The sequence below is a fragment of the Alosa alosa genome, chromosome 3, assembly GCF_017589495.1.
Source record: "Alosa alosa isolate M-15738 ecotype Scorff River chromosome 3, AALO_Geno_1.1, whole genome shotgun sequence".
In the NCBI taxonomy this organism is placed as follows: Eukaryota; Metazoa; Chordata; class Actinopteri; order Clupeiformes; family Clupeidae; genus Alosa; species Alosa alosa.
In genome coordinates, this window is record NC_063191.1 from 30,422,028 (window position 1) to 30,442,356 (window position 20,329).

The 20,329-nt window shown below is 40.3% G+C and overlaps 1 protein-coding gene and 1 long non-coding RNA gene across 2 annotated transcripts in view; one reads left to right on the forward strand and one right to left on the reverse strand.

The window, feature by feature from the left end:
* The window catches only part of idh1 (isocitrate dehydrogenase (NADP(+)) 1), a 38,946-nt gene that overhangs the window by 15,599 nt on the left and 3,018 nt on the right, over positions 1 to 20,329 (forward strand). Inside the window, exons 5-7 of the mRNA XM_048238629.1 lie at positions 6,356 to 6,533; positions 13,057 to 13,208; positions 13,310 to 13,450. Coding sequence (XP_048094586.1) covers positions 6,356 to 6,533; positions 13,057 to 13,208; positions 13,310 to 13,450 — 471 coding nt within the window. The remainder of the gene's footprint in view (positions 1 to 6,355; positions 6,534 to 13,056; positions 13,209 to 13,309; positions 13,451 to 20,329) is intronic.
* On the reverse strand, positions 15,773 to 18,931 carry LOC125291789. Its single transcript, XR_007193069.1, has 3 exons — positions 18,692 to 18,931; positions 17,781 to 17,881; positions 15,773 to 16,481 (listed from the first exon to the last, which is right to left on the reverse strand). It is a non-coding gene; the product is annotated as an uncharacterized LOC125291789 (long non-coding RNA).

A 20,329-nucleotide genomic window follows, 5' to 3' on the forward strand; every position in this document is an offset into this window, starting at 1 on the left:
GGTTGATAAGATTCAGTTAATGCGAGTATGGATCGTCAAAGTTTAGGACGACCAAACAGCAGTGTAAGCAAATCCTAATTGTTAGGTTACCATAGCTGTCTCTTCTCTAGGCCTAGACCTATTGGAAATCACGACATAAGCTCATTGGTTTCTTTTTTCTTTTCTTTCTTGTTCGCGTGTTGGGTAGTAAAGCGATAATGCATTTACGTACATCATGTGAGCCAGAGCCGATATGGCCAGAGCTGCTTGCTCTGTAAAGGTATTTCTGTCCCACCCAAATTTCGTTAAAATGGTTTGTTTAGAAGCCAGAATTTTAAAAAAAATCTCGGGGGTGAAATCTCCCTCATCCCAGAACTTTGAAAAAGCTTGAAACAGCGCAAATTAATTTAGTCTTTTATGCAGTGGAGAAAGTGACAGCGCACAAAAAGAGAGTGCGTCCAAATTCACCCATTCTTTGCTGAACTACTTGCGAAGTAGCCAACTCATCACAGACATCACATCTATCACATGAAATAGCTTTTTCTTAGCTTTTAAACAATGTTAGTCATTAGTTGTTGTGGTAAACAGTTCGCGAGAAAAATAACTTTAATTTAATCATATAACATTCTGCGCCCGTCTTCCTACCCATTCATCTTGGTGGAATACTTCACGAACTTTCCCTCAACACATGACAAACCATATATCAGAATAAACACAGAAGGATCAGGATGCTCTCTGTCTTGGATGCGCTCAGGCACACACGCACCACCCCTCTCTCTCTCTCTCCCGTCGTGTGCGGTGCGTGCTACACTCACATGCACACGCGCTCTCGCATGCGCTCTCTTAATCGCTCACTCTAGATTCCGGGAGATTTTATCTAATTTGTGGGTGTCCGGGTACGGTGGCGCATTGCATTCACATCACAAAAAAAAAAATCAGATTATCTCGTAATTATGAGGTAATTATCTCGTATCTCATAATTACAATCAATATCAATTCTGCCCCCAGTACACTTGTGTGAGGCAATGACATGGTCTATTAGAGAAGACCTAAGCTTCCCAAGAGAAAGTCTGAAGCTGAAGTTCCTTTCAAACCTTTACTTAGGATTCACTGTAAAACTATGCAGACCAACAGAGTACATCTCAGTTATTTCCTTCGATGTTTTGTTTAAGAGCAATCATGAAGACTAGCATTTCAAGTTACAGAATAGAAACTAATGTGTTAGCTTATGGCTAATGTATATGAGAAATCCCATAGAGATGCTAACGGTTAGCATAATCAATAAAAGTAGATATGTAGATCCAACTTCAGTCCATTTACGAAAGGGTTACATAAGAAGAGTTCTTTGTTTACAACTGACTATTTCTCTCAATATAATACGTGTAGAAAAAATGTGACTGTTTAACTCATCAATGCCACTTGAACAAGTAGCCTAGCTGCACAAAATAAACAATAGGCGTGCGTGTGACAACGTGGATGGAGGTAGCCCTAAGCGTAGTAGTACCTCCACCTACTGGTTAGGACTGTAACGTGCAACATTGTATTGCCTTTGGGCAAAGAGTAGCCTATAGAAGCTTACTCTTTGCTTTGGGGTTGTTGGCGATTTGACAGGCTTATTTTTCATGCCACTTAAAGACATGTTAATCTGAACTCACACTATACTGACTTTGCACACATTCACTCCTCAGCACTCTCAAACATTTCCCAACTCTGAACTCACACTACAGTATACTGACTTTGCACTCATTCACTCCTCAGCACTCATGACCCCCACCCACACACACACACACACACACACACACACACACACACACACACACACACACACACACACACACACACACACACACAAGACTTTTAGCACTTTTACATCCCTCACCCTATGCTACAGACCTAATTTCATCACACGTTATTTATTTTCTTATTTCATCACACGTCAAAACACACACACACACACACACACACACACACATACATACATATCTGACTTTCTCCAACTTTTGCACATCTCCATAGAACTTTTTATTTATTATTTTTGATTTCTCCTCCATCTACCCATGTCCTTGATTGCCTAGCCTTTCTGCCACCCCCCCCCACCCCACCCCCATCCCCAACACACAAACAAAAAACACACACACTTACATCATCACTGTCATCACCTCACATACATACAGCACACCTCCCTACATACACAGCACATTGTCTTCAGGATCTTCTTCAACACACATCCTCTACATACTTACAGCACACTGCCCCCACCTACCCACACACACACTACACACACACACACACAGTCACTGCTACACTCCCTCCCCGCCCCACACACACATCTTCATCACCCCCCCCCCCCAATACATAGCACATTGTCTCATGAGGAAGCTTCTCCAACACACATATTGCACACTACCCTCTCCCCACATACACAGCACACTATCCCATCTCCCCTGTCACCCCCCCAACACACACACCAAGACCCTGGCAGTTGGGTTAGCCCCCTTGAGCCGTGGATCTGCCCAAGGTTTCTTCCTTGGTAAGGGAGTTTTTCCTTGCCCTGTTGCTCTTGGGTGCTCCTTGTTGGTGCCCCCCAATTCCAATCCTCCCCCACCTTTCTTATGCAGCCCTTGCCACTTAATCTACTAAACCCCTCTTCTACTGCACTTTTTACCCTCCCACTTTGCACAAATAGGCTGACACCAGACATAATTTCACTGCATTTCTTACTTCCAGTAACTATATGCATGTGACAAACTTCCTTGTATCCTTGTATCCTTGTAATCTCTCAAAGTACGAAAGTCATTCAAAGCAGGAAATCAGTAGGAAATATGTGCTTTCTTTTATTGAAAGGCTGTTTAGATCCTCAGCATGGATCCTATCCTTATCTCATAATTAAGAGACAGTCTCTTCCGGGAGTCTCCAGCATATTGATAGTGGCTCCCTAATACGGTGGCGCATTGCATTAACATCACAAAAAAAAAAAAATCAGGTTATCTCATAATTACGAGATCTATACTATTCTTGCACGCTGCACTGTTTGTAACAGTGACTTTAGCATTGCCCATGGCGGGTTAAATGATTGCAAAAGACATGTTGAGGTGAGTTTAACAAGTGTCAATTCATGTGCATTATTCATGCCTATAGTCTACTAGGTGGCTAGTTGCCAAGGCTACATGAAAAGACCAAACTGGGGGCGTGATGCCTCCCTGAAATGACTTTTTGCATGTTGGGATGTCTGTAAACAGCAGACCTTACCGGACACAAAGGTGTAAAGCATTCCCCTGTACAGTTTGCCATTCCAGAGTAATCCGGTTTTATATATGCAGCAATGTCTATATTATGCATGTCTCCAACTTTGGGGTTCACAATGTGTTTAAATTGTTCAATACATGATTTTATAACAGGCCAAATACAAAATAAATGTTACAAATATTGCCTAGATATCTGTAAACATTAAAATCAGAGGATATACAGTACATATAGGGCAGACAGACGCTCATGAGTTCATGCTTTGTTTTATCGCTGGATTTTAGGATGGCCTATGGCAACCGATTGCATTCTGAGCTACAGTCAACTCTAGCAGGTGTTAAATGACTGGAGACTTTGTGAATTTAAAGATTGTCATAATGTGCTGTCTCTGCTGCTTTTGATCAGTTAGATTTATTTGCAATCTCCTGTGGGATTCCAAAAATAATTCAGTGGAAATGCATGGATTCCAGTTTCTTTCAGTAGCAGCAACTGGAATCCATGCATTTCCACTGAATTATTTTTGGAATCTGATACCTTATCATACCTGTTAATTCTTACTCGTTGCTCGACTTATCGTGACTAAATTCAAGATGGCTGCAAATGCTAAACTTCGTGAAGATACTGTCTGTATAAATCGTCTTTGTAAATAAACTACCAGTGCTTTTTCAAAGTTCTCAATGTCTCGTTTTAAATGTCAGGGCCCTCGGAAGTCTACCAATGAAGTGTGGAGATACATTGAGCCTCGTAAATGGGTGTAAAACAGTGATTTATTTGCATGGCTAGCCCGATGCCGAAGCACCACTATTGAAAACTCCAGATTTTGGAGTGCAGGGGACAAGCCGAGATGGGCTATGAGCAGTAGCGGAGATTTGGGGGGGGCTGCTTGGCCTTAACAACCCGGGGGCCTGCGCCCGCTAGAGGGGCCCCCACTGGTAGGATTTTTTTTTTTTTTTTTAAATACAGTTTATTGACCACATATCCATTCGAATTGTTTACTACTTAAATGTTCAATAAAAATATATGTAGGCTGGGTTAGGCATAGTTTTTGTCTGTTTAACACAGCCAGAAAGCTGGCTATACTGTGTGAGGGAACTACCGATTTTGATAGGGGAAGAGTTAAGTAAAAAAAAGCGTTTGTGTTCAGATGAACACGCAGATGAGATTTTAGAAGACAGCAGGGACAGATTCAGAGTCGATGTGTTTTACTACATACTTGGCGTCTTTGTTTCTCAGTTTGAACATCGATTTGCAGATTTCAAGAGAATGGCTGGAAAATTTGCTGCTCTGAACCCAAACATTTTACTCTGATGATCCTGAAAAAGTTAAACTTTGCGGACTTTTATTCACAGGATCTATCAATGCCCGGCCAGAAGTGGTTAATGAATTTGTTACATTTTGTGCAATGTACAGTGAGCTGTGCATGCATTTAAACACCCACAGAATCCTCCCATTTCTCATCGCATAAGCGACATGGATCGGGCTTTTCCTAATCTTGCCGTTCTTTATCATTATTTACTTGACGATTCCAATTAGCAGTCGAAGGCAGAGAGAAGTTTTAGCCGACTGAAACTCATCTTGCGCTCCACCATGGGTGAGTCACGGCTGTCAGACTTAGCGCTCCTCTGTATCGAGAGACATTGAGGTCAATAAGGATAAAGTTATTGACAGATTTGCAAACATGAAGGAGAGAATGCTGAAACTCAAAATAGATTAAATGTTTTTTGCAGTGTGCATGTCATTTTAGGCCTGTAAAGCTACGTGTCTGTTTTTTCCTTTGTTGAGAAATTCTTAAAAGTGGGCCAACTTTTAACGTTCTTGAGTTCACAGTCGCTCATTTTCTGGCAAGGGCTATGGGATATTGTTTTCATTTACGTTTCTTTTCTTTAAAAAGGATGGGATAGTTGTTGTCCCTTTAACATGTTAAATGAGTTGAAGTTGTTGAGCAAAGTTGTTGTTTGTTTGACCGGAATAGGGAGCTATGATCAAAGGCTTTATTTTTTATTTTTCCTGGAATAAACATATATTAAATATTTTGGTTGGTTGGCTACTGTATATTACATGTGTGAATGAAAAGGTTGGTGAAATTACGCTAGTGCAAGCCAACGCGACAGTGCGGGTTACTGCAACAATCAGTGAGGGGGGGGCAAACATCTCCCGCCCCCCCTCACACAATACCCGAGCTCCGCCCCTGGCTATGAGACATACGTTCACACTCGTTATCATGTTTCAATACACTTTAGGTCAATATCACACCGGAATTCTCCTTTAACACAGTCTTTTGTGGCTGACCTGCAATCAAACACCTCCCAGTCTGTGCCATAAACATGAACGTTGCCGAATTGCTGCAGGATGGCTTGGTATTCCCGTGGTAGCAGAATTGTGTCCATTTTCCTGATCTTCTGCTCAATTCTGCCAAAGACTCGGTCTGAGAGATAACATTATCTTTTGCCTGGTAACTGTTGTCCCCATGGTGCACAACCACACCAAACAAGTACAGATACATCTGGCGTAAATAATAGGCCTGTCCACCAGGTTTTGCATCATATCAAAAGGTCGCATGACCTTCAGCAACCTTGCCTAACATGTCATAAAAAACGCGTGCTCTGCGACAATGCAAGATGAATTATGCCGATCACATCCTCTTCTCTTTGTCAGTAAGGTTTGGGTCTGTAATCCTGATCTTGTACTTGGCATAGTCAGCGCATGTATCTGTAGCTGGGTGACCGAAGCCAAGATTGAATTCCTTGGAAAACACTTGAGTAATAGAGGGGATAGCTGGTTTGAGCATGGCTCTGAGCCTCAAAGAGCTCATGCATCTTGAGCACATTTAGGTCACTGGGGAGCTAACCGCTGATCATTTTGCTCCCATACGAAAGTTTGAACTCGCTATCATCAATAAATAGACCCCAGCTTGTTTTAACTCCGGATCATCCCTTTAATAAGTGTTACACTTGTAAAGGAGACGTTGGAAATGTTTCTCCCTTGTGTTCCCTGTCCATTAAAATGTTTCAGAACCCCAGGTCTAAAGCTCATGATATACCAACGTATATGATTTGTGTGCATATTCATATATATTTAGCATTGTGTGTGTGTGTGTGTGTTTGTTTGTTTGTTTGTTTGTTTATGTCTGCAGGTACTGGTGGAGTTGCAATGGGAATGTACAACACAGACAAGTCCATTCATGATTTTGCCCATAGTTCCTTCCAGATGGGCCTGACCAAAGGAATGGCAGTTTACCTCAGTACCAAGAACACAATTCTGAAGAAGTATGATGGCCGCTTTAAGGACATATTCCAAGAAATTTATGAGAAGTAAGATAAGACCTCATCATGGCTTAAAGCTTTAATTTCTCGAAATCAGCTCACCAGTAAAATGGATTCTCTTTAAATGGTTCATAATGATCGCAACCAATTGTAGATGGCATTCAATGGTTTCACATAGACATCATGCAATCTTGAGAAAAATAATGAGTCAAGAGTCAAGTGGTTGAAGGGGGGAGAAGTCCCACAACACAATGTCTGTTTGACTAATTATTTACACCTTTTTAAAACTAAGGCTTAGACTCATAGGACCTAGGTATAGCCTATAGCTTAATTTGGACCAATAGCCTAATAATAACTAGATGTACCGCATAGCGGTACAAAATATGACCGCCGCTCAGTCTTGTACATCCGTTCCGCGAAAATAAATCACACTTCAATTTGTCTCCATATTTTACTCCATCCCCCACTCTTGAAACTTTTGTGTATGCTTGTTTGGCATGCCTGAGTGTGTGTGTGCGGCTGCACAGAAAGTAGCCTACTGGTGCTGAAAAGGTGAATAGATTGTAGAATAGCCAAAGAAGATGTAGCATTGTTATAAAACCTTTAAAATCTCTAAACAATCACAAGTAGGGCAGTTCATCACAGTTCATCCATTGCAACTGGATTGATGAAAGGTCACTTACACTGTAGGCTACATTGTATTTGGGAAAAGCAAAAGGTATCAGAATAATGTTATTTATTTATTTATTTATTTATTTATTTATTTTTTATGTATTTATAAACAAAAACATCTCTGTCAGTTCCATGCCGTTTTTAACAGCTATCAAAAACAACTTCTACAGCTACTTCCTCCGATATAGCCTATAATAAGAGTTGAGCTAATGACGGGATCCGTGAATTATATTCATGTATTTTATAAGATACATGTGCAACCTACAATGCATGCGTTTCAAGACACAGCTTACTCAAAACGAGTGAACAATAATGAAAATGTAGCCTACACGTCAGTGTTTTACATATCAACGAATGACTAAACCAGGGGCATCCAAACTGCGGCCCGCCACGCACTTTAATCCGGTCCGCCGAGCATTTATTTATCATAGATCCGGCCCGTCACACTTTAATCCGGCCTGCCAAGCATTTAATTATGTTATCATAGGCCGCTCGCTATTTTTTTTTCCAGCGACAGACGACATTGTGGTTAACTTTAGGCTACTGCAAACTGCTTTACACTCTTCCTAAAGAACGTTTACAATTGTCAATGTCACGTTGTTGTGACAATGAACGTTGTCAATGTCAAAACAGCTTGTTACATCGAGATACATAGCATCTCCATTGCAGCAGATCTAACTACCTTATGCTACTCCATTTAATTGGGAACGCATTTGAGCACAACAGGGAGAGAGCCCAATTGCAACTATTTGAGTGGAGCTGGCAAAGGGTCTTAAAGTGCAGTGCACCATTTATAAATGAATTAAAAAACATCAAATTAACAGTATTTCTAAAGAAATTAATTTTCTACAACAAAATTACTTTGTTGTAATTACTGTGCCGTTAACGTTTCCCCAAATATTAACAAAGTAGCACACTCCAAAAATTTGTTTGGAAGTTGTTTGGATGTCGCAGTCAATCTATATTTGCTGTAATTTTGGGGAGTAAATGTGAGGGGAAGAATTTGGGTGAGCCAGATAGCAAGTCCAATATGTTTAAGGGAAAAAATATTTTTGTCTCTAAAATTAATTAATAATCGTGATCTCAATATTGATCAAAATAATCGTGATTATCATTTTGGCCATAATCGTGCAGCCCCATCGCACCATCGGGGTGCCAGTCACACGAGGACTCCTCAGGGTGGTCCATTCCAAAAATCCCTGAGGTGGGTGAAGTTCCACACCGCACCATACCTAACTATGGGAGGCAGTAAAGAGGTATGTTTTAAGTCTACACTTAAAAATAGGGAGGGTGTCTGCTAGTCGAATTGAGGAAGGAAGATTATTATTAATAATAATAATAATAATAATAATAATAATATTATGCCAGGATAGGGGAAATATGTTCATATTTTTTAGTTCTAGTGAGTGTGCGAGCAGCTGCATTTTGTATAAGCTGTAGGCTCTTTAGACAGGTGTTATTGCAGCCAGCGTATAGAGCATTGCAATAATCAATCCTTGAGGTGACAAAAGCATGGATTAATTTCTCAGCGTCTGGTAAGGATAAAGACTTCCTTATCTTTGAAATGTTCCTTAAGTGATAAAATGAAGTTTTGGTAATCTGTGTTATGTGATTACTTAGTGATAGGTCTTGGTCAATTGTAACTCCTAGATTTTTAACACTTGTGGATGAGGATAGTCGAAGATCAGTAAATGTAGCCTGTGATGAGGATAGGATATCCCTCGTCTTTTTAGGACCTAAAACCATGACTTCTGTTTTATCGGAGTTCAAAAGCAGGAAATTATTTGTCATCCATGTCTTTATGTTTCTTATACATGTGTCAAGTTTGGCTAACGGAGTTAATTCGTCAGGTTTCCTTCTTGTCAAGGGTTGAGCGTAATGAGTTCATCACATTATCAGTTAACAAGTCGACCTTGGCTGGATTAAGGAAAGGGCCTTCTGATAGGCCTACCACATGAGTCCGGAATGGGGCAGGCGTAAGCGAAATTTTTTCTAGAAAGTCTGCATTAGTTTTTTCAGATAAGCCGTGGCTGTAGTATTCAGCTAAATTACATACTGCATGTTGTAATGTCATTGTAAAAGTAATTAGATGGTGGTCAGTTAAGGTGTTGTGGCAAGATTGTTAACTGCTCTATGCTTATGCCGTATGACAAGACTAGATCAATAGTATGGTCATCTCGGTGCGTGGGTGACCACAGCCTTGATGGCCACCTCCTTGTTGTCCCTATCAAAGCGGCCATAGAAGTGGTTCAGCTCATCAGACAGGGAGGTGTCGGTGACGGGGGGGTGGCGGGTTTGTAATCTGTGATGGCCTGGATGCCTTGCCACATGTGTCGGGGGTCAGAGTTGTTCTTGAAATGATCCTCAATCTTTATCTTGTTGTTGTGCTTGGCCTTTTTGATGCCACTTTTCAGATTAGCCCTGGATGAGCTATAGTATTGAGCATCACCAGATCTGAATGCGTTGTCTCGTGCCTTCAGCAGAAGTCTGACCTCACTGTTCATCCATGGCTTCTGATTAGGGAAAGTCGTAATCCGTTTGAGGGTGGTGACACTGTTGATGTTGGAGTTGATACAGTCCAAAACAGAGGAGGCATATGAATCAATGTCCGTGTGGAGGTCATGGGTGGCCTGAGTTGCGAACACATTCCAGTCAGTGTTTTCAAAACGCTGCTGAAGTGCAGTCAGCTCCCTCTGTCCACACTTTGACTGTTCTTACTGTTGGTTTCACACATTTGATGAGTGCTGAATACTTGGGCAGTAGAAACAATGAGAGGTGATCTGAGTGTCCTAGGTGGGGGAGGGGAGCGGCTTTGTAGGCATCAGCTATGTTTGTGTAGAGATGGTCTAAAATATTATCTTCTTGTGGGGCATGATGCATTTTGATTAAATTTGGGCAGTACAGTTTTTAAATTTGAGTGGTTGGTCACCCACGACAATGAAGGCTGTCTTGGGATGCAGAGTTTGTTGTTTACTGATAGCATAATGCAGTTCTTTCATGGCAAGCTTAGCATTAGCATCCGGTGGTATATAGGTTACTTTTACTACAGTTGATGTAAACTCTCTGGGCAGATAGAAAGGTCTACAGTTAACCATGAGATACTCTAGGTTAGCTGAGCCGTGACGCTCGGTGATGGTGGTGTCCATGCACCACGTTTTGTTAACATAAATGCACAAACCCCCACCTCTGGTCTTACCGGAGTCAGCTGTTCTGTCAGCACGGAGAATGCAGCGTCCAGCTAGCTTGATGGCGTTGTGGGGTATTTTGCTGTTAAGCCAAGTTTCTGTGAAAATCATGATGTTGCAGTCCATAATCATTGGAATCATTGGAACCCAGAAGGTTGTAGTTTTCTATACATACCATAAATGTTAAACACTAAGGCCTTAATACAGTAATACACACAGATCAATCTAGAATAGCTAATTAAAATAACTGCTAGCATTTGTTGTTTTGGAGAGTCTCAAAATGGATGACGAATTTGTGCATCTCTACTTGTCTGTGTTTGCAATAATAAAGGGGCTTTTGTGTTAAAGGACAATTCCGGTGTCGTGTCGAACTGGGCTACCCGTCGAGTTATGCTACCACGCAAGCGCAGTTGGGGAAAAAAGCGTCACAATTGCTTGTTGACAGAATGACTGTAATTTTGAGCTACCTCAAATGCTCAGATGTGTTTTCCTAGCAACTTAAATGCTTTAGATGTGTTTCCCTAGCAACTGCACTGTAACTTCTGTCGCGCGACAAAGTTGTCAAATTCATTCTGTGGCAATTTGTCGAAGAGGAAAGACGCATCTCTAGAAATAACAGTAAGTTAAATCTAATTCAGCAAAATTAGCGTACCGTAAGTGTCCTTATTTACAGTGTATTGTAATAACCTATAGGGTATAATAACATTAATCGTTTTTACGCTGAAAACTGTTCATTTAAACCTAAATTACGGAAATAAATAAATTAACCTAAGGTTATGAATCAGTGAGGTTAACTAGCCTAGATACTCAACTTAAATGTAACGATAGACTAGGCTACTAACTTTAACTACCATTGACTTTAGGTCACGGGCTTTTGACTTTATTGACGAACGCTACAAACTAACGTTAACAGTTGAGTGATTCATGGTTGTAAGTTAGTGTAACGTTAAAGTTAGCAATCCAACAGCTAATGTTACATTTGCTCACATTTATGCCTAGAGTAGCATCGGTATGCATTTATTCACTGTTTTAAATAATTACAGGTTCATAGATCATTAATTTGATGGCAGTGTTATTTTGTGTTCAGTTTATATTAAAAATATCCATAATCGCTAAGTTAATGTTAGTGCAATGACATATCTTAGCGCCGAGGCTACCCTGTATCACTGTCCTGTCTCAGTGTTCCCTCTGTTTTCCCGGTCTGAGCGCGTGCGTGTGGGTGTGCGCGAGTGTCTGTGTTTCCCGCTCCCTCCTGTGTTGTCAGAATGTATCCATCATGTTTGATTTGCCACACACACACAGCCTATGCACAAAAACAAACACTCATCAAGCAGCATTGTGTAATAGCAGTCAGGGCGCTTCTGTAAAAAACACCTAAATGTGTAAATTGTTTTTTTTTCACCTGCCGTGTCTCGCCTTAATTTATAAAAACAAACATGAAACGTAGGTGTCTGTGCTGCCTTTGTAAGACAACTTAAATTAGAAAAGCCCGAATAATTCCAAACACAACGGTCATTGGAGAAAGGCAGGAAGGCAAAGCAAAGCAAAGGCAAAGTTACATACTAGCGTATGTAACTTCGTACAGTAGCGCAGCTCGATAGGCAGCGCAACTCGATATGTCCGTGCTATCGATTTACGCTACGGTAGCTCATCTCGACAAAGGAGCCTAACTCGACACGACACCGGCGCAAAATAAACCTAGGGGTTAATAACATGTGTATTGAGTTCGACTGTTCTCTGGGACATGTTTTCATGCTAATCGAATGAGACCACTTTTATTGCAAACCGCTAATTAGCTTATAACACATGACAGTTCAGCTTACGTTGCACGGCATTCAACTTATGCATTCAGCCAGTCCAATGTGCAACGTGCAACGTGAGCTGAACTGTCACGTGACTTTTTCCAAGATGGCGCCCGCCTGCATTGCCTGTATACGTGAGCGGTACTGTCTTGCTAAACTATATCTTTTATAATAAACTGTCTGTACACTTACAAAGTTCACAATGCTTCGGTTTACATGTAGGGACCCACATTATGTTACCGTTGAAGTGTGGTACTATTTTGAGCTATAACGTCTTTCATGAAATATGAAGTGTTGCCTATAAACTTTCCGGGAAGTGATCAGCGAGACCTGGCGAGACTGCCACCTAGTGATAGACCCACGAATATGGCCTGGTTTTGAGATGACGTGCATGCGTCACTGATTCGACCCAAAGCGGCAACCGAGTTTTGATAAAATGTCCAGATAAAAATGTCCAGATTGTGCGTTTTCATGAGTTTTCGATCATCATATATTTAATTTCCATTCACCACAGAGTTCCCAAAATCACATATAAGGTGTGTTAGAGTGTCTAGTTTCGTAATTTAAAAAAAAAGCTAAAAACATAAATTACGTTTTTGGCACTCAACGCATGGGAAGGAAAAACGTAATATTACGTTTTTGCCACTCAGTGACCCCTATGTTCATTTTGTGCCGGACTTGTCCTTTAAGGATTGTTCAGAAGAACCAACTTTTAAATGATTTCTGAATTTTTGAATATATGTTTTAAATTTCAGTTCTGGTTATTGATTCCTGAATGCGATGACCCTGACCAGTTCTGATTATTTATTATCAATTCAGCTATGCCATTTCCAACTAAATTGTTTTGTGCATGTGTGCAGTTTTGTCAGTTTCTTTAGTTGCAAATGACCAAGTCATTCATCAATTTCACAGTGAGTACAAATCCCAGTATGAGGCCAGGGGTATCTGGTATGAACACCGACTCATAGATGACATGGTGGCACAAGCAATGAAGTCAGAGGGTGGTTTCATCTGGGCCTGCAAGAACTATGACGGAGATGTCCAGTCAGATTCAGTGGCTCAAGGTAGGAAAACAATAATGCTCACTTTTCTGAAAGCATTTAGCATCATATGGTTTCATTTATGTACTCAATTTATATCCCTCTCTTGTTCTTCCTGATCTTAGGCTACGGTTCTCTGGGCATGATGACCAGTGTCCTGATATGTCCCGATGGCCGCACTGTTGAAGCCGAAGCTGCCCATGGAACAGTAACACGACACTACCGTCAGCACCAGCAGGGCAAAGAGACCTCCACTAATCCCATTGGTGAGAGACACACTTTCCAGGCATTGGTTATGGAATAAGCTAGCTAAGGGCCTCACTGAAGGTGCTTTGTGGCAGAACATCAGTGTTGTTTTGCACTTACTAGCCATGTATTACAACCCCAAAACAGAAGAAGTTGGGACATTGTGTAAAATGCAAAATAAAAACAGAATGTGATAATACAGTGGGCATTACTTTCAAATGGCCACTTCAGTCGTGCATTACGCTGCGTGAAACTTTAGTACCACTTTCAGCCACTGTGCGTCGCTCTGCTACTGTACATCCCTCTGTCAGTAGCCTGCCTGCCGCCCCTTCTGAAAAAGCAGGAGGCTACCTTTAAACATAATTGTTGCCGAGAGGAATCCCAGCATACGAATTCAATAATAAAATAAATCCTGCATAATTAAACATTACCTTGATTTAGGCTACTTGAGTATGGTTTAAGGCTTGGCTACACAGTGGTAACGAAAATCGAAATCTGCTTTTGATAGCCTGCCGGTGCCGCTCCACAAAACAAACAAATATCTTAATTTGCTGTCTACGTTATTGTCAGTGTTGGGGGTAACACAACTACGCAAATCAAAACAGTGTCTTGTGCAAGAACTGTTCATGCAGACTACAACTGGCGCAGTGTAGCCTACACAACTTTGTTCAAAACTGATGCATTCAAGTTAACTTTGACAACGTTGTGATAAGTAGGCTATAACACTAACTTTGCAATCACAAACGCTAATTTATTCTAACGTCTCTATACGGAACTACCTGCTTCATTTGCAGAGGACGAAGAGAAAGCACCTTTTTGATAATTGAATCAGTAGAGAAATAACTGTTCAAAATTAATCTGTAGCCTTGGGTAGGCTTCTGCAGAAAACAATGTTGTTGGCGATTTAATACTATCTAGCAACGTTTTTATGTGTGTTTAATTTACAATGGCACATTATGTATTTATTTATTATTATATCTGCTGCACCAGCTGATTTTAACTCTGCTGAAGAGGATATATTCAGAACTTGTCATTATTTCAATAAATTTGACAATTTTAAGCTTGACCTACCACTTTCTTAGAGCGATGAGGGACAGGTGGGGCTCGAAAGGACTATGCCCCCTTGATCAAAGTGGGGAATGAAAGAAAAAGTTTGAGAACCACTGGCTTAACAAGTTACCTGCAGTCCAGAGCACACAGAATATTGCAACAGAAAGTTGCCTTTATAATCAACTACTATTTGTTCCAACAGCATTCAAACAAAGCCTTTATAAAAGTGAAAAAAAAAATATTCCATAAGAAGTAAAATAAAATACTGTTACTGTAGTAACTGTACCACATTATCCCAAGCTTCAAAGAGCTCCCCACGTCTGTGACAGGCAGACGTGACACCGCTAAATTCTCAACTTGTTTATACCCCGCACTGAATGCGTAAGACTGCTGGGGGGGCCATCAGACATTTGTGCCCAGTTAATCCGGCCCTGCCCCCAACAAATCACACCTTCCCACCTCTGTGACAGCTTAAAAGAAGTCGAGAGGACTCCTAACTCACAGACCTATTCACAAACCGGTTTTGTGGCATTTCGCCATGTTTTGAAATCCTATGCGGCTACAGGAGCTTCCAATCGTGAGGAAGCAATTTTGCATTGTAGGCATAACTAACATGCAATAACGCCACCAACAACAACCAAAACTAGGCTACTCATTGTCAACATGTAAATTAAATGTAACATTATTGTGAATCAAATTTAAATGTTCTCTTTTGCAAATGTAGGCATAGTAACAGATTAATTTAATAATGTTACAAAGATACTACATCAATCCGTATGTTTCATTAGGCTACTAGGCTATTTGTTTTGCCTTACTCTTGATTCATTTAGGCTAGACCTTTTTATTCAGTTATTCATCATCTTCAGTCCTTGTGTAGCGCACGCATTCTCAGACCTGTCACCTGCCACTCATCATCGTAAGGGAGGTGTTTGGAATCATTCACGCGTTACAACCATCAGCCAATCAAGGTGGTCACTTCAGTCAAGGTCGTGCATGAGTAATAACGTCATCCATAGCAACGAAGACTCACTCACTCTTAGTCAAAGATTCTAGAGCGCTCCGCTCCAGTCATCCAGTTCGGAATGGCACCCAGGCTAGAATACAAGTACAAAGACAACAAAATGCAGTTTGTGTCTAACCAGAAGTGCAAAAAAGCAGAAAAGTGATATACAAAGTATAGACAGGTGGTGCATAGACAGGACAAGACATAGTGCCGTGTAGACAGTAGTATACAGTTGGTTTATAGAAGGTGGTTTAGAGTAATATAAAGGAAATATGTGCAGTGTATTAATAGTTATCTTATAAGGGCAGAATAAATATGGCTAAATATGAACAATGTATGACAACATGTACAATGTAGTAACAAGTAATGGAATTTTGGAGAACAATGAGAACATTGAGAGATCCAGTTGAATGGAGAGAGACAGAGAAAAGGTTTCTTTTAACAGGGTTCCTACACATTTTCTATTTCAAAATCCCATACTTTTTCCATCCTTTAATTTACAAACTTCTTGGTAGATTCTCGACAATGCCACTCCAAAACCAAACGTTTGTCTCAGCATCCAGGAATCGTTGAGCACCTACATTTGTGCTTTAACATTGATGGTGTGCCACTTTTTAAATCCTCCAACTTCCAAATGTGTCCCATACTCTGCAACTTTCACAACTTTGCTCCTTTCATTGTGGCCATCTAAAACCAAATTCGGTGGAAGAGTACTTAAGTGACTTTCTCCAGGAGTTGCAGCAGTTACAGCAAGATGGCATTGTTCATGGAGGCAAAGCACTTCAACTGTCTGTGAAAGCATTCATATGTGATGCTCCTGCCAGGGCATTCTTTAAGTGCATTCTTGTTACCATTCTTGTGAGTGATGCACTATCAGAGGCACCTATGACGGAAGGTTTGTTCTTGGGGCCAAAGAGCCAGGTGCGGTTCCAAGGACTGAAGACTGTTTTGTTTAGGCCAGCTCTGCTGCCACACTGCCTCCACCGCACTGCTGCCACCTGTGGACAAGGAGGAGTGAGAGTTATACAACAAAATTAGTTATTAGTTGTTAGTGGCAGCACTAGTATAAAACCTCTAAAATCTAATACGAGAAAATGAATGTCTAAATCCCAGACCCTATCTCAATGAGGTCTGACGTTAGCCAGGCTAAGAGCGGCTATTCATGGAAGAGGCATGCGTGTTGGAAGTAGTTTTCAGCTGAAGAGACACTGAAAACATGTTTTAATCTGTATACCATTAACATTGCATAACAAATAACAAAGTAAAACATTAATTTGTAGAGTACCAAAACCAGTCTTTTGAGTGTAATCAGATTATGGCAATCATTTTTACAATTGTTTACAACTTAACTCTGTCCTCACTTGAACCCATTTGCAAGGATGGACGACGCTGAGTATAGAACGTGCTGGCAGCGACAGATAACATGTAAACGCGCCATATGTAAACACGCCATAGCAGTGACGGGACGCACACACCATACAATCGGCCTGACATTTTGAGTGAACTTAAATGAACTACCTAGCAACAATTCCAACACCCACAAGTTAAGGATGTCTTCAGAGAGTTACACTTGATAAGCATGATAGGTCTACTTTATTTGCATCAACAATTGAAATGGAGGGGCAGCGTGACTATTTCGGGAAAGGCTACAATCTTTGATAGGTGTCATCTCAAAAGAAAGTTCACTTTCTCCATCATCGAACTCTTGAATACTGTGATGGTACAAACCAATATCTGTAATGCAGTGGGTAAATTAACGTTACGTTAGCAGTAGTTTTTATGTTTTATGCATAAAATATATGGTTTATGTAACAAACCCTTCAAATTTGAGAGAGACTGAACAAAAATATGAGTTTATTGTATAGTTTTTGATGGGGAATTCAGAGAAACCCATGTAAAAAAAAAAAAAAAAAAAAAACGAAAAACTGATGCATTTAGTCCAAATTAACTGTGCTAAAAAAGTAAAGTGAATGGGTGTCCAACTCTTGAAATAGCATGCATCCCTTCCATGCAATCCCCGCCCCACCCCCACCTTTTTCCCATGCATAACGGTAGTGTTAGATAAATTACAATACTTACAGTATTTGAAGTAGCTGCACATTGTGCACAACCATGCTAAATAGTATAGTTTTAGTATAGTTTTGGCACACAGTACACAAAGACAATTCTGCCATCATACCGGAATGTAAACTATACTCGTAAACGTGCTAATTACCAACCATTTCGTTCGAAAATTCTAAAACAACAATGTTTTTTAATACTTCAAAATAACATTGTGGGTGTGTTTGTGTCTTTACATGGTGAGTGAACTCTCTTACGAGCTTGGACGTGGCACACATTTGGAATATTCCAGAATGCACTCAGTGTTCTTAGGGCAGCAGTCCTCACAACACACCACCTGCAAACAGAGGGAACAGAGGGAGACTAAGATTAATACGTTGCAAAACACACAAAACATGAAAAGACCATCACTGAAGCACTACTACACTCACAAGCATCTTAACACATGCCTCAGAGCAAGTCAGGTACATCAAACAAGGGGCAAATAAGGGCTATGAAATGAAGAATATGTAGCCTAACACTACCCTTCACAAACTAAAGATCCTTTTACTTGTAGCAGTTCTAGGCATGATATTAAGGTGCCACCCACCCATCACACTTGCCCCATTCACATCCATTAAATGACAGGTAAATCAGTGGGTAGATAACTGATATATTACTTCATTCATACTGGACCTCTTTGCAGTTATAGCAACACTACATGTATATTATGTATCAACACTAGCACTACATGTATTAAGTTTAAATAATGTGACCTACCTATGTCCCATGGAAGTTCGCAAGGTAACTTTAACCGTTATTAATTTTAACGTTAACAACTTTCATCTGTGTCTGCTAGCCTGCATGGTAACAGCCACTTTAAATGTAGCTAACGTTACTTTAAATGTATAACGTTAGCTAACTTACTTGCGGCTGATATTTCATTCTAAAACTAACAAACAGACAAACTTCAAACAAACAGATATTTCACATAATAGTGAAGTTAGTTACTGGAAAAGTTAACATTAACAGCTAACATCGCTAGCGTTATCTCACTAGCTAATTCTAAACATGACTAACGGCTTTGATTAACATTCCATTATGAAAACAATATATTTCGAATAAATTCACGTTTTCAATTGGCATACAAAAGTACTGTAATTCTTACCTGGGATATGATGTCGGCAGAGTTTGAACAGCTTACACATTCAGTCAGAGGCATGACAGAAAGTGACGGTTGAAGTCACTGGTGACTGCAGTTGAAAAGGAGCAAACTCAGCAAAGATTCTAGAGTGCTACGCGAATTTGAATTTGATCAGGGGTGGGGGATGGGAATTGCTGTGTGTGCGCATGCGCTTATCAAGTGGCGATAAGCATCCGTTAAAAACAATCGTGAAAATGATTACTGTTGGCATTTTAGTCTGTTATATTACCAGACTGGTTGGTAGAAGTGTCAAAACAATAGTAACATTAGCCTAGTGGGCTATTATTACTACTATTATGATTATTAACATTATTGGTTCTCATATGGTGGTCAATTCAATGACGTCAATTCCATATCATTTTGACGCCCTTTTGCTTGATATCAAATCAACGTTGATTTAACATCATCACTTGTAATGCTAAAATAGTATGAAATTATAGATGCTCAACATGGTGGTCAAAACCTTGACTAATTCTTGACATCAAATTGACATCACGGTGCCTGCTGGGGCTTGCGTTTAGCGATATACAGTAGCAGATCTAAAGTCCTCAGGGAGACAACCTACACGCTGATTTTATTAAGAGGATATGCACGCGGGGACTCGCGAGCAGTTAGGGGCATCATTTTTTATGACTCCTGAAACCCCATTCAATCGTGCATAGGGATTTTTCTTACGAAACGGAACATGCAAAAATGAACGCATACAAAACGACGGTAGCGTCTATCACACTCTTGATGAGTGACTCAGTTACGCTGTTTAAGTAGCTTAATTGTTTAAAACAATTTTTGTTGTTGATCGCAACATGTCTAGGCCATCATAGGCTACATTTGCCTGTCATCTAGGCCAGGGGTTCCCAAACTTTTCCACGACAAGGCCCCCCAAATACCACTAAGTTCTGGCCAAGGACCCCCTTGATGTGTTATTAAACCCATCGACAATACTACGGTAAATGTAAAAATACATTAAGCTAATCCTAATAATTATTTTAGCCACAAGCACTATGCGATAGAGCATACAGTGTGTAAAAATTGTATTTGGGGCTTTCTGCTATATGAGACCTATCACTCTACTATTATTCACAGTCATTATCATGGAAAATATAATGTCCAGATATGCGACACAATATTATAATGACGTTGTATAACAACCCTCATAGTAATAGGTATATTTCAAATTTTCAAATGTGTTTATTTGTTCCTTTTATTTTTCCTTCCAACTTGCTGAGGCCCCCCTGGCGGCCCCCACTTTTGAAAACCACTGATCTAGGCCCTATCAAACCCTTATGGGTAAAAAAAACTGCATTGTGTGACAAAACTGCAGGTTTTTCAATATTTTTGTGCCCAAAATATTGCATTGTGCAGTACAATGTAGGCTTGCGTTGTCAGTCAGGGTCAACTTTTGGTCTTTTGTTATTTGCACAGCTTTATCAGAGCAATTGTAGCCTATGCCTATTGTAGGTCTATGTTATTGTTTACACTTTTTTGCACAGCTGTGTTGGAGCAGTCTGAAATCATTCTAATTAAAGCTGGTTGAGTGAATACGAAACACTTAGCTCTTTCTGTTTAAAATATCGATATATATCGTATATCGCCAATCAGCTC